General features: G+C 45.2%; 1 protein-coding gene across 1 annotated transcript in view; it reads left to right on the top strand.

The window, feature by feature from the left end:
• MFSD8 (major facilitator superfamily domain containing 8) overlaps positions 1–13,311 on the top strand; it is a 31,992-nt gene that overhangs the window by 3,723 nt on the left and 14,958 nt on the right. Inside the window, exons 3-5 of the mRNA XM_040330737.1 lie at positions 7,953–8,038; positions 10,863–10,906; positions 12,623–12,863. Coding sequence (XP_040186671.1) covers positions 7,953–8,038; positions 10,863–10,906; positions 12,623–12,863 — 371 coding nt within the window. The remainder of the gene's footprint in view (positions 1–7,952; positions 8,039–10,862; positions 10,907–12,622; positions 12,864–13,311) is intronic.

Genomic DNA, 13,311 nt, shown 5'->3' with positions numbered 1-13,311 from the left:
GGACGGCTACAGCGTGGACCTGAATTTCCGGGAGGCCATCAATTTGCACACGCCCTGTGCAGGGCACGCACTGTGATCACCGAGTCACTGAGACTCAGGTGAATACAGATCCGAGTAAGGGGCCGGTCCCGACCCCTTACCACGTCATCAGCTGTCAGCCAAATGATCACGTGATGTAAACAAAGCTTGGTAATCGTTTTTTTTTTCTCCTCACGCTTACAGCGTGAGGAGAAAAAATGCCAATTGCCTGCTTTTGTGTAAGAGACATCGGTCCCCAGTGGAAGAGGCACATCCGCCTCATCAGTTCCCACAGTGACCACCAGTGCAAAACAGTGCCACCTAGCAGTGCTGCCTATCAGTCTCACCTACTAGTGCTGATCAGTGCCCATCACTGCCACCTATCAGTGACAATTCTCAACGCGCACTAGTGTCGCCTATCAATGCCCATCAGAGCAGCCTATCGCTGCCCATCAGAGCAGCCTCATCAGCGTACATCAATGAAGGAGAAAAATGACCCGTTTGCTAAATTTTATAACAAAATATAAAACGGTTTTGTATATATATTTTTTTTTTTAAAGTTCGGTCTTTTTTTTTGGAGGTGATCAAATACCACCAAAAGAAAGCTCTATTTGTGTGAATTTTTTTTTTTCAAAAATTTCATTTGGGTACAGTGTTGTATGACTGTGCAATTGTCATTCAAAGAGTGAGAGCGGTCAGGACAGGAGGGGGGGGGGGGGTTTAAGTGCCCAGTAAGCAAGTGGTTAAAGTAGAACTATAGGATTTTTTTTTTCCATTTTAGATAGAGCAAGGGACAGTTATAAACCCTGTAAATTCCCCCCACCTCAGAGATTTCCCTTCACTTCCTGTCCCAAAGCCAAACAGGAAATGAGAGAAAATCCTTGCAAATTTAGGAAATTTCTTGGGGACCCCCAGTCCACCAGAATTAGTGGTAAACTAGATGTACTAGATCTCCCCTCTATGAATTTTTTGGGAACAACCCAAACCTGGACACCTACCATGCATAGCTGTATCTTATTTTGTGTGCTCCATTCCTAGTAAGGCCACTTTCACACTCTGCTGACGTCACTGGCTGCCATCTGTACTGATCGTGTATTGCCGAGAGCTGCCTGGCGTTTTTAATAAGGCTTCACTCAAGATGAAAGTAATTGCATTACAAATAAAGTGGTTTGCTTAAATAAACAGAGAGCACTTAGATTGTGTTTTTTCAATGTCTCATGACTTCAGGATGACGGTTATCACCTGAGAGATCCTGTGACAGGGTATTATCCACTGGTTCCATCTCCCCCTGTGAGTGGGAAAACTGGTGTAGTTTGACCTCTAGAGGCGTTCCTAGGGGGGTGCGGGGGGTGCGGTCCGCCCCGGCAGAGGTGCAGGTGGCTGTGTAATGTAAAATGGGTGCAGTGATGCAGGGTGCTGTGTAATGTAAAGGGGAGCAGAGGGCTGTGTAGTGTAAAAGGGTCCAGATGTGCAGGGGACTATGTGATGTAAAGGGGTGCAGAGGTGCAGGCGGCTGTGTAATGTAAAAGGGGTGCAGTGATGCAGGGTGCTGTGCAATGTAAAAGGGTCCAGAGATGCAGGGTGCTATGAGATGTAAAGGGGTCCAGTGATGCAGGGTGCTGTGTAATGTAAAGGGGTCCAGTGATGCAGGGTGCTGTGTAATGTAAAGGGGAGCAGAGGGCTGTGTAGTGTAAAAGGGTCCAGATGTGCAGGGGACTATGTGATGTAAAGGGGTGCAGAGGTGCAGGCGGCTGTGTAATGTAAAAGGGGTGCAGTGATGCAGGGTGCTGTGCAATGTAAAAGGGTCCAGAGATGCAGGGTGCTATGAGATGTAAAGGGGTCCAGTGATGCAGGGTGCTGTGTAATGTAAAGGGGTCCAGTGATGCAGGGTGCTGTGTAATGTAAAGGGGAGCAGAGGGCTGTGTAGTGTAAAAGGGTCCAGATGTGCAGGGGACTATGTGATGTAAAGGGGTGCAGAGGTGCAGGCGGCTGTGTAATGTAAAAGGGGTGCAGTGATGCAGGGTGCTGTGCAATGTAAAAGGGTCCAGAGATGCAGGGTGCTATGAGATGTAAAGGGGTCCAGTGATGCAGGGTGCTGTGTAATGTAAAGGGGTGCAGAGGGCTGTGTAGTGTAAAAGGGTCCAGATGTGCAGGGGGCTATGTGATGTAAAGGGGTGCAGAGGTGCAGGCGGCTGTGTAATGTAAAAGGGGTGCAGTGATGCAGGGTGCTGTGCAATGTAAAAGCGTCCAGAGATGCAGGGTGCTGTGTAATGTAAAGGGGTCCAGTGATGCAGGGTGCTGTGTAATGTAAAGGGGTCCAGTGATGCAGGGTGCTGTGTAATGTAAAGGGGTCCAGAGGTGCAGGGTGCTGCGTAATGTAAAGGGGTCCAGAGGTGCAGGGGGCTATGTGATGTAAAGGGGTCCAGTGGTGTAGGGGCTGTGTAATGTAAAGAGGTGCAGGGTGCTGCGTAATGTAAAGGGGTCCAAAGGTGCAGGGGGCTATGTGATGTAAAGGGGTCCAGTGGTGCAGGGGCTGTGTAATGTAAAGAGGTGCAGGATGTTGTGTAATGTAAAGGGGCCCAGAGGTGCAGGGTGCTGTGTAATGTAAAAGGGTCCAGAGGTGAAGGGGGCTGTGTAATGTAAAGGGGTCCAGTGATGCAGGGTGCTGTGCAATGTAAAGTGGTCCAGAGGTGCGGAGTGCTGTGCAATGTAAAGTGGTCCAGAGGTGCAGTTGTGGAGAGGGGTACACAGTAACAAAAAGATATTGAAGGATGCAGAGGTATGCAGGGGGCACAGTGGGGTGTTTTTACATTTTAACGTGGGGGGGTGCCATATATTGGATCCGCCCCGGGTGCCAAATGCTCTAGGTACGCCCCTGGACTTTGACCTATCTGTGGCTATTGAGGTGAGCGAAGTACTATAAGTGACGGTGGTGGGCTCATTCACACAAGGAATTTGATGTGTTCTGTCTGTCTTGGGATTTCAAGCACAAAGGAGTCTTCAAAATTATTTATTTTTGTCCCTCTCATCTGGATATGGACATTCTGTAATTTATTATATGCACTGCACCGTTTATTATTATATTGTTTCTTGGGCTCCAGAATTTCCCGGGTGTTCAGCTAGCGTAATGTTTTTAATTTTATGTAGTTCAGTAAGATTTGCGCTTTATATATACCAAAGTATTCTCTCTATTAAAATGTTTGTAACCCTAAAAAATAAATAAAAAGAGAGATCCTGTTCCCATGTAGCAGGTTAAACAGCCCAGTGCTTGAGCGGTCTATCCTGCCCCTCTGGAAGCTGTGAAATACCTGGCTGATTTTGCCTGGTTCTGCCCTCCCCCCCCTGTAAACTGACAACGGTTTATCATGGCTGCTGAGCCCTGACACCTGACACACTATTTTATGTCACACGGTGTGTGTGCAGCAGTCTTTCAAACTCAAATTTTGGAAAAAAACACTGAATACAAAAAGCATACACTTCACTGAATAAAAAAACGAAACAGTAAAGTTAGCCCAATTTTTTTGTTTATTGTGAAAGATGATGTTGCAGTCAATAGATACCTAACATGTTATGGTTTAAAATAGTGCACACTTGTTTCATGGCAACAAACTGTGATACTTGGGACTCTCTCCATAGGCAACGCTTAATTATTTTTTAAGGGTTATCAGGTTAGACCGTGTGTGTGTGTGTGTGTGTGTATGTATGTATGTGTATGTGTGTGTATGTATGTATATATATATATATGTGTTTGGAGGGGTTCTAAGTAATTGTCTAGCAAAAAATACAGATTATATATATATATATATATATATATATATATATATATATATATATATATAATTTTTTTATGTTGGCCTAAAATAACCTACCGCTCTCCCTTCACAGATGTATACTTACTATGATTGTTTACATTCAGGGTTGCAAGTTTCACTGTCTTGGCCATGCCTGTGCATTACAGCCTCTCTATAGACTTTTAGAGCCCTTTGACACCGAGCCGCTCCGAGAGTCGGCTTTAAAATGCTGCTTATAGCGGCGCTTTTAACCCCTACTAGCGGCCGAAAAAGGGTTAAAACTGCCCGCAAAGCCGCTCCTAATGCGCTCCAAAGAAGCTGCTGACAGGATTTTTTCTGATGCCCTGCCAGCGCACCGCTTCAGTGTGAAAGCCCTCAGGCTTTCACACTGGAGTGAATAGAGCAGCTGTTTTAGGGCGCTTTGCAGGCGCTGTTTTTAACGCTATAGCGCAGTGGTTCTCAACCTGGGGGTCGAATGATAATATGCCAGGGGTCACCGAATCCTGCGCTGTTCCTGAAGCCCGCACCGCTCTCCCAGCCTTTTTGCGGTCGCGTTCCTGGAACCCGCGGCCGCCAACTCAGCCTCTTCGCAGCCGCCCATTCAGTTCACAGCATGGCTGGGGGGCAGAGACTAGAGATCAACTGACTGGTGAGATATGTGAAGTGGGAGGGGCTGGAGGAGACCCTATCTCCTGATTTTGGCAAATGTGTCGCTGCTACGAGACACCACAAAAGGGTTTTAATTTTGTACAAGTGGAAGAAACTCAGAGTGCTAAATGTTCATGGGTTAGGGGCGCAAATTACCTGTCTTGCCTTGGGTGCTGACAATCCACGCTACGAAAACAATTTTTCTGTTAGGGGGTCTCCAAAACCTGGGAAATTTTAACAAGGGGTCACGGCACTAGGAAAGTTGAGAACCACTGCTATAGCGCCTGCAAAACCTGTGAAAGGGGTCTTATGGGCCTATGATGCAAGGCCGGGGACCATAGGAGAGAGCCCATAGACATCTATGAAGCTGTAATGCTCGGGGGCAGTCAGAATGTAAACGGTCACTAAAGGCTGCAACCGTAGGGTCAAGGTAAGTGTGTATGGCGGGGGGGGGGGGGGGGGGGGTGAGTTAGTTTAGCTCGAGCAAAAAAGCTTAAAGGGGTTGTAAAGGATTTATTTTTCCCCTAAATAGCTTCCTTTACCTTAGTGCAGTCCTCCTTCACTTACCCCATCCTTCGATTTTACTTTTAAATGTCCTTAATTTTTCTGAGAAATTCTCACTTCCTGTTCTTCTGTCTGTAACTCCACACAGTAATGCAAGGCTTTCTCCCTGGTGTGGAGAAAGCCTCTTGAGGGGGGAGGGAGCGAGCAGTCAGGACACTCTCTACTTTGCAGATAAAGGAGCTTTGTGTTAGTGGGTGTCCTGACACTCCTGCTCGCCCCCTCAAGAGACTTTCTCCACACCAGGGAGAAAGCCTTGCATTACTGTGTAGAGTTACAGACAGAAGAACAGGAAGTGAGGATTTCTCAGACGAAATAAGGACATTTAAAAGCAAAATCGAAGGATGAGGTAAGTGAAGGAGGACTGCACTAAGGTAAAGAAAGCCATTTAGGAAAAAAAAAGCGCACCTTGTCCAAGGGCGATTTAAATATATGCATGTGCATAGAGATGTGTTTTTGTTTTTTTGTAGCACTAGGCAGTTGTGGTGTTGCGCATCAATGTGCACTTCCTTTGTGCATGGACATGCTTTTTTGGTGCATATTTAGAGTGTAGTGCCGAAACAACTAATCGATTAATATTTTAATAATCAATTAATCGGCCAGTAACATATACAAAAAAAAAAACAGGCCTGTTTAGTATGAAAAGAGCAAATAATCACTACTGTTAATATTACCGGTATATTAATACGAAAAAATTGCTGAATCAAAGAATGTTGTTTGAAATTTTCACTTGCTTTTACCATTCATTTTTAAAATGAATGTCATTTCTGAACAAAAACCACATACACTGTCTGAAGATTCCTTTGACCAAGAAGTTTTCTATTATTTCTAAACTTTCCCGTCACTGTGGTTGAAAACAAATGTTGATTTGACCCCATATTCCAGTGTGTTTTTTTAAAAGGGGTTGTAAAGGTTCGTCTTTTTTTCTAAATAGTTTCCTTTAAGCTAGTGCATTGTTGGTTCACTTACCTTTTCCTTCGATTTCCCTTCTAAATGTTTTTTTTTTGTCTGAATTTCTCACTTCCTGTTTCTCATCAGTAAGCTTACCCCCATCATCCAAGCCGTTCTGGCTGGGGGGTTAGTCAGTGTGCTCGCCCCCTCCCTTGGGACTACATCCCTGCGGGGAGACACTGTGTTGCCCACTGGGATGTAGCCCCAAGGGAGGGGGCGAGCACACTGACTAACCCCCAGCCAGAACGGCTCGGATGATGGAGGCAAGCTTACTGACGAGAAACAGGAAGTGAAAATTCTGACAAAGAAAAAAAACATTTAGGCTGGGTTCACACTACTACACTACTTTCATTCTACTTTGCTCTGCTACATTGGTCCTACATTTATCCTACATTGGTCCTACATCCATCCTACTTTCATGAACAGGATACTACTTTGGTCCGACTTCAATGATATTCAATGGGCCTGAAGTAGGATCAATGTAGGACCAAAAGTAGTACAGGGAGCATTTTCAAAGTCGGACCGACTTGTGTAGGACGCTACAAGACGCTCTCATAGGGAAACATTGAACACAGAGCAAAGTAGGATGAAAGTAGTGTAGTAGTGTGAACCCAGCCTTAGAAGGGAAATTGAAGGAAAAGGTAAGTGAACCAACAATGCATTAGCTTAAAGGAACCTATTTAGAAAATAAAAAAACAAACCTTTACAACCCCTTTTAAGTTTAACATTATGAGTAGAGAGGGTTAACAACCATCGACCAAGACGTGTAAATACTTGTTCCGGTGCATTAACCACTTGCTGCCCGCCCCATTGCAAAAAGACGTTGGCAAAGTGGTTTCAATATCCTGAGTGGACGTCATATGATGTCCTTGTGATATTGAGCCACTGCGTGCCCCCGGGAGCGCGCATCGTGGCGATCGTTGTTGTGGGGTGTCAGTCTGACACCCCGCAACACCCATCTAGGTAAAGAGTCTCCGTCGGAGACTCTTTACCATGTGATCAGCCGTGTCCAATCATCGGCTGATGACGATGTAAACAAGAGCAGCCATGATCGGCTTTTCCTCTGACAGGGGGGGTTTGTGCTGATCGATTATCAGCGCAGCTCCCCTGAGGATGCCCACACTAGATCACCAGGGATGCCACCTAACCACCAGGGATGCCCACCACCAGGTATGCCAATCAGTGCCCACAATGGATGCCAATCAGTGCCCACAATGGATGCCAATCAGTGCCCACAATGGATGCCAATTAGTGCCCACAATGGGCATCACTGATTGGCAGGCATTGTTTGGCACTGATTGGCATCCATCAGTACAAAATATTACAGTACATCCCCGTCGCCCATCTGTGCCCATCCGTGCCGCCCCATCTGTGCCCAACCGTGAAGGATAAAACGTACTTATTTACAAAGTTTTGTAACAGAAACAAAAAAAAACATTTGTTTTTCCAAATTTTCGGGCTTTTTTATTTTTTTAAGCAGAAAATAAAAATCCCAGAGGTGATCAAATACCACCAAAAGAAAGCTCTATTTGCGGGAACAAAATGATAAAATAAAATTTAGTTTGGGTACAGTGTAGCATGACCGCGTAATTGTCATTCAAAGTGCAACAGCGCTGAAAGCTGAAAATTTGGTCTGGGCAGGAAGGTGTATAAGTGCCCTGTATGGAAGTGGTTAAACACCTATTACATAAGAATTATGATAAGCTGACTTTGAACTCTATGGCCCCCAAAGCAATAAAATGCACAAACAAACTAACGTTTTGCTGGGAACAGACACTATCTTTATTATGAGAAACCAGGACGACACGTGTCTTTGTACATTGGAACATGTTCATTAAAGCTTAGGAGTGTAAATAGCCATTAAAGTGAACTTTAAAACTGTTACAGTTAAACTCTTGGCATATTTTTGCTATTCGTCTTCTAAAATATCTGTCATCTACTTTATTAGGTAATATTTCCATTTAAATGATTTTGTGTTTTTAGCATTGTCATTGAAACTCAAGATCAGAACAAAAGCAGATGGTGGTCCATCAGGGTCATGTACCTTACCATGTTTCTCAGCAGTGTAGGTGAGTATTGACCAGCCACATAAGACTTGTTGAACCTTGGAGTGTAATTCTCACATAATGTCTTGCTGCGTTTTAAAAGTGGAATTAAATGTAGAAAATAAACTGAACTGGCAGTCTTTTTATTGTGGAAGAGACAGTTATGTTTCACCTAGTGTGTGTTTACAACTGTAGGGGGGTGTGGCTGTAGGTGTGACGTCATCGATCGAGTCTCCCTATAAAAGGGATCACACAATCGATGCAGCCGCCACAGTGAAGCACGGGGAAGCCGTGTTTAAATACGGCTCTCCCCGTTCTTCAGCTCTGGGTGAGCGATCGCAAGGGGGCGGCTAGAAACGAATAGCCGCGCCCTCATCCCGGATCGCTTCCTGAGGCTTACCGACCGCCGCATGTACCGGTGGGGGGGGTCCCGATCGGACCCGCAGAAAGGCAGCGACGTGCGGGCACGTCGTTCTGCCAGTCCGTGCCATTTTGCAGACGTATATGTACATGCGGCAGTCGTTAAGCGGTTAATAAAGAACACTTACCTGCCTATCTGAAATCCTCTGCGCATGCACAGCTCATTTTGCATCAGGTTGACTGTACTCCTGTGTTGGCCAATCAAAACATCTGAATACTAGCACTCAAAATAACCTGGGAAGAAGATGCTGGTGCTGGGGAGGTTCCTTGCTAGCATCGGACCATTGGAACTAAGGTAAGTATTTTTTCCTTTAGTTCTTCTTAAAGCGGAGGTCCACCCGAAAATGGAACTTCCGCTTTTCGGAACCCTCCCCCCCTCCGGTGTCACATTTGGCACCTTTCAGGGGGAGGGGGGTGCAGATACCTAAGACAGGTATTTGCACCCATTTCCGAGTCACGCCCCCTCCCGCACCCTTGCTGTCTCCTGGGAAACGCACTGTTCCCAGGAGAGCGCAGTAGGGAACCGGGCAGTGAAGCCGCAACGCTTCACTTCCCGAATCCCTCACCGAGGATAGTGTCGGGTGCAGCCGAGAGACGAGCAATTGCTCGGTGTCAGCTGACGACATCACGGACGCGCTGGACAGGTAAGTGTCCATGTTTTAAAAGTCAGCAGCTACAGTTTTTGTAGCTGCTGGCTTTAAAAAAATAAATAAAAATTGGCAGACCCTCTGCTTTAAAAAGATATGTTACTGAACATTATTTCAGAGTGTTCTAGGGATTTGATATATCTTGTTAAATACATATGTTTTGCCATGTGGCCTTGTTTGTAAACTGAAAAATACAATCAAGAGATGAGCCTGCATTGTGGCCAACAGCAACTGATTTGTTTTTTATTTTTGGACCAACACAGGATCAGATACAGGTGGCAAAATTTATTTTAAAATTCTTTTATATCCACATTTTTCAAGTGAAATGCCAGGTATGGTTATATACATAGTTACTTTGCTATGTAAAACAATATCATGCCTGGAATTTATCATTAAAGTATACACTATATTACCAAAAGTATTGGGACACCTGGCTTTACACGCACATGAACTTTAATGGCATTCCAGTCTTAGGCTGGCCATACACTGTACAATTTTCTTATTCAATTTCCTTTAGATTTAACTATGTATGTAGTACAATGACCTGTCTGATTGCATACACATTAAAACCAAGGCCCAGATTCAAGAAGCAATTGCGCCTGTGTAACCATAGGTTACACAGCGCAATTGCTTACTTGCCCCGGCGTTACGAATGCTCCTGATTCAGGAACATCGTAACGCCGACTGCAGCCTAAAATCTGCGTGGCATAAGGCTCTTATGCCACGCATATCTTAGGCTGCATTCTAGCGATGACCGCTAGGGGGCGCTCCCATTGTGTTCAGTGTATAGTATGCAAATTGCATACTAACACCGATTCACAATGTTGCGTGAGCCATGCGTACGCAATTTACGTAGTTTTCGTACGGCGTGTTTAGCGTAAGGCTGCCCCTTCTAATAGCAGGGGCAGCCAATGCTAAAGTATACCCGTCGTTCCTGCGTCGCGACGTTCGAATTTTACGTAATTTGCGTAAGTGATTCGTGAATGGCGCTGGACGTTCCCGACGGAGCATGCGCTCGGCGCGGGAGCGCGCCTAATTTAAATGATTCCCGCCCCCTACGGGATCATTTACATTAGGCGCCCTTACGCAGGGCAAGTGTACACAGCGCATACGCAATCTCCGTGAATCGCGGGTAGCGCAGTAAATTTGCGGGGGCGCAGGGCAACGCTGCCCTGCGCCTCCGCAAATAAGGGGCAAATCTACCTGAATCCGGGCCCAAGATCATATATGGTTTTGGTAAATCTAAAGAAAAAATTAATAAGAAAATTGTATAATGTATGGGCAGTCTTAGTCCGTAGGGTTCAATATTGAGTTGGCCCACCCTTTGCAGCTATAACAGCTTCAACTCCTCCAAGAAGGCTGTCCACAAGGTTTAGGAGTGTGTCTATGGGAATGTTTGACCATTCTTCCAGAAGCGCATTTGTGAGGTCAGACACTGATCTTAGACAAGAAGGCCTGGCCCGCAGTCTCCGCTCTAATTTATCCCAAAGATGTTCTATCGAGTTGAGGTCAGGACTCTGTGCATGCCAGTCAAGTTCCTTCACCCCAAACTCGCTCATCCACGTCTTTATGGACCTTGCTTTGTGCACTGGTCCCAATCATTTGGTGAAAGGGGGAGTATGGTGTGGGATTTTTTTTCAGGGATTGGGCTTGGGCTTATAGATCAGGAGACATTAATTCTCAGGATAGGTCCGCTTTGTTAAAAAAAAAAAAATCATGTGTCTGTAGACATAATTTACCTTTTAATTGTTTTTACTAAAGTAATTTTTTTTTTTTTTAAGGCTTTTCTATTGTGATGACCTCAATTTGGCCATATCTGAAAAAGGTTAGTTATGTTCTTTATCACGTGCCCCATGCTCTATTTGCTGTTAACTTACTCATTACCCTTAGCTCCACCAAAGCTATGCTTTGTCTGACCATAAACAATAGATTGTAGTGTTGCTTGTTTCATATAATCATTTGTTTAAAAATATTTATTGTATAAAACAAAGAAAAAAGGTTGATTTGTTTGACTTTAAAGTGGTTGTAAACCTCTGACATGAAATATGAAAAAAGCATATCCTTCTATAGTGTGTACTTGTCTCAGTTAGGAGCACTAAGGCAGGCCATAGATGATACCATTTTTCTTTCCTGCAACCACGGGTGCCACATTTGGCGCCTTTCAGGGGAGAGGGGGGGAACTGGTAACTGTTTTTTTGACAGGTAACCAGGTATTCCTTACAAGATAGTGTGGTAAAATCCCAGCTCTTCCTGCTGTAAAGTGAGGAAATCGTTGGTTGTCACCAGAACTAGTGTCTCCACTGGAAGATTTCCCCTCCATTCCTGTTCTGGGGACCAATCAAAATGTGGGATTTTCTTTCACTTTGGGTGATGGCAGTCATCAGACAAATAGAGAGGGTGAATTCCCTAATTGGGGGCAGACCGCACAGAGGACCAGATTCACAGAAGAAATACGCCGGAGTATCTACTGATACTCCGACGTATTTTCAAATTTGCCGCGTCATATCTTAATTTGTGATTCACAAACAAGACACGACGGCATTTGGCTAAGATCCGACAGGCTTGCGGCTTCGTACGCCTTCGGATCTTAGTCTGCAATACTTCGGCCGACGCTGGGTGGAGTTTGCGTCGTTTTCCAGCGTCGGGTATGCAAATTAGCTTTTACGGCGATCCACGAAGGTACGCGCGTGCGTTTCGTCGTCGCAAGTCGTTTTTTCCTGACGCAAAGTTAAGCCTGCTTTTTCAAGGCTTAACTTTACACCAGCCATGTTAAAGTATGGCCGTCGTTCCCGCGTCAAATTAAATTTTTTTTTTTTCGGCGTAAGTACGTTACGCACGTCGCCATTCACAAACATTTCCAAACGGAGCATGCGCAGAACGTTCGGCGCGGGAACGAGCCTAATTTAAATGGTACACGCCCCATTTGAATTAGGCGGGCTTGCGCCGGACGGCTTTACGCTACGCTGCCGAAAGTTTACACGCAAGTGCTTGGTGAATCAGGCACTTGCGCTGAAAACTTGCGGCGGTGTAACGTAAAGACGATACGTTACGCCGCCGCAGTTTTTGCTGAATCTGGCCCTAAAAGCCTGACGGTTTTGCCTTCATTTATGATCAAAGTTTGGCTCAGTATGACGGTTTTATGGTATTCTCAAGCCTCCATGTAGGTAATATTGTCATTTCTTCTAGCTTTGTGTGCACTTTTCCATAGCACTACTTTAGAAGGGATGACCGAAGAAAACATTTCTGTATTGCCCATAGTAACCAATCACACTCCAGCTGCCATTCATCCATAGCTGATTGCTGCACATACCTTCCATTACTTTTTTTTATGATTAGAAGCCTGTAAGACATGCTGATAAACAGTTTGAAAAGGTGATCAGTGTTGTAAATGATTATTACTAATAGATTTGTTTCTAGTTTATATGTATACTATTAAGGGGCATGAAGTTTAGTGAGATTATATACATTCGGAGTGAACTTAGATTTTTCTTGCTGAATAAAAAACTCAATATAATCCATGTTCACTGTTCATTTTTCTCAGATTGACTCAAGTGCTGATGCAAGTTTCCTTGGCTGGGTGATCGCTTCATACAGTTTGGGTCAGATGATTGCCTCACCCTTGTTTGGTTTGTGGTCTAATCATAGGCCACGAAGAGAGCCTCTAGTTGTCTCCATCTCCATACTGGTGGCAGCCAGCTGTCTTTATGCCTATGTACATGTTCCTGCCAGTCACAACAAGTATTACATGCTTGCCGCCCGTGCCCTGGTTGGCTTCGGATCAGGTGTGTTGCTACAGAAATAATAAAACCTTGTTTTATAGAGCAATGGCCTGCGGGCTGGATGTGGCGCCTTGCTTGCCTGTATACGGCCCTTGAGGCACCATTTCATCCACCGACATAAATACTGACAATAGAGCACCATTTCTCCTGCTGATACCAACAATGGGGCACTATTTCTCCCTCTAAAACCAATGAGGAGGCACTGTTTACTTCCACTAATCCCACTGGCCACAGTCTGCCCCCCCCCCCCCCCCCAAAAAAAAGCCTGAAGGACAGTTAACTGGCCCTTTGTTTGGAGAGCCCTGTTATAGAGGTTAGTCTGTTGAACATACTTGGGCAGGGTTCGACAAACCCCAGGCGACAAAAATGCCTCCCCCTCCACTATGTATCCCAGGCTCCATTTGCCCACCTGCGGGCCGAGGAACGGCATAGCAGGGAGGGGAGGGAGGAG

The sequence above is a fragment of the Rana temporaria genome, chromosome 1, assembly GCF_905171775.1.
Source record: "Rana temporaria chromosome 1, aRanTem1.1, whole genome shotgun sequence".
Lineage (NCBI taxonomy): Eukaryota > Metazoa > Chordata > Amphibia > Anura > Ranidae > Rana > Rana temporaria.
The sequence above is the reverse complement of the archived record's forward strand: the minus strand, read 5'-3'. Positions and strand labels throughout refer to the sequence as shown.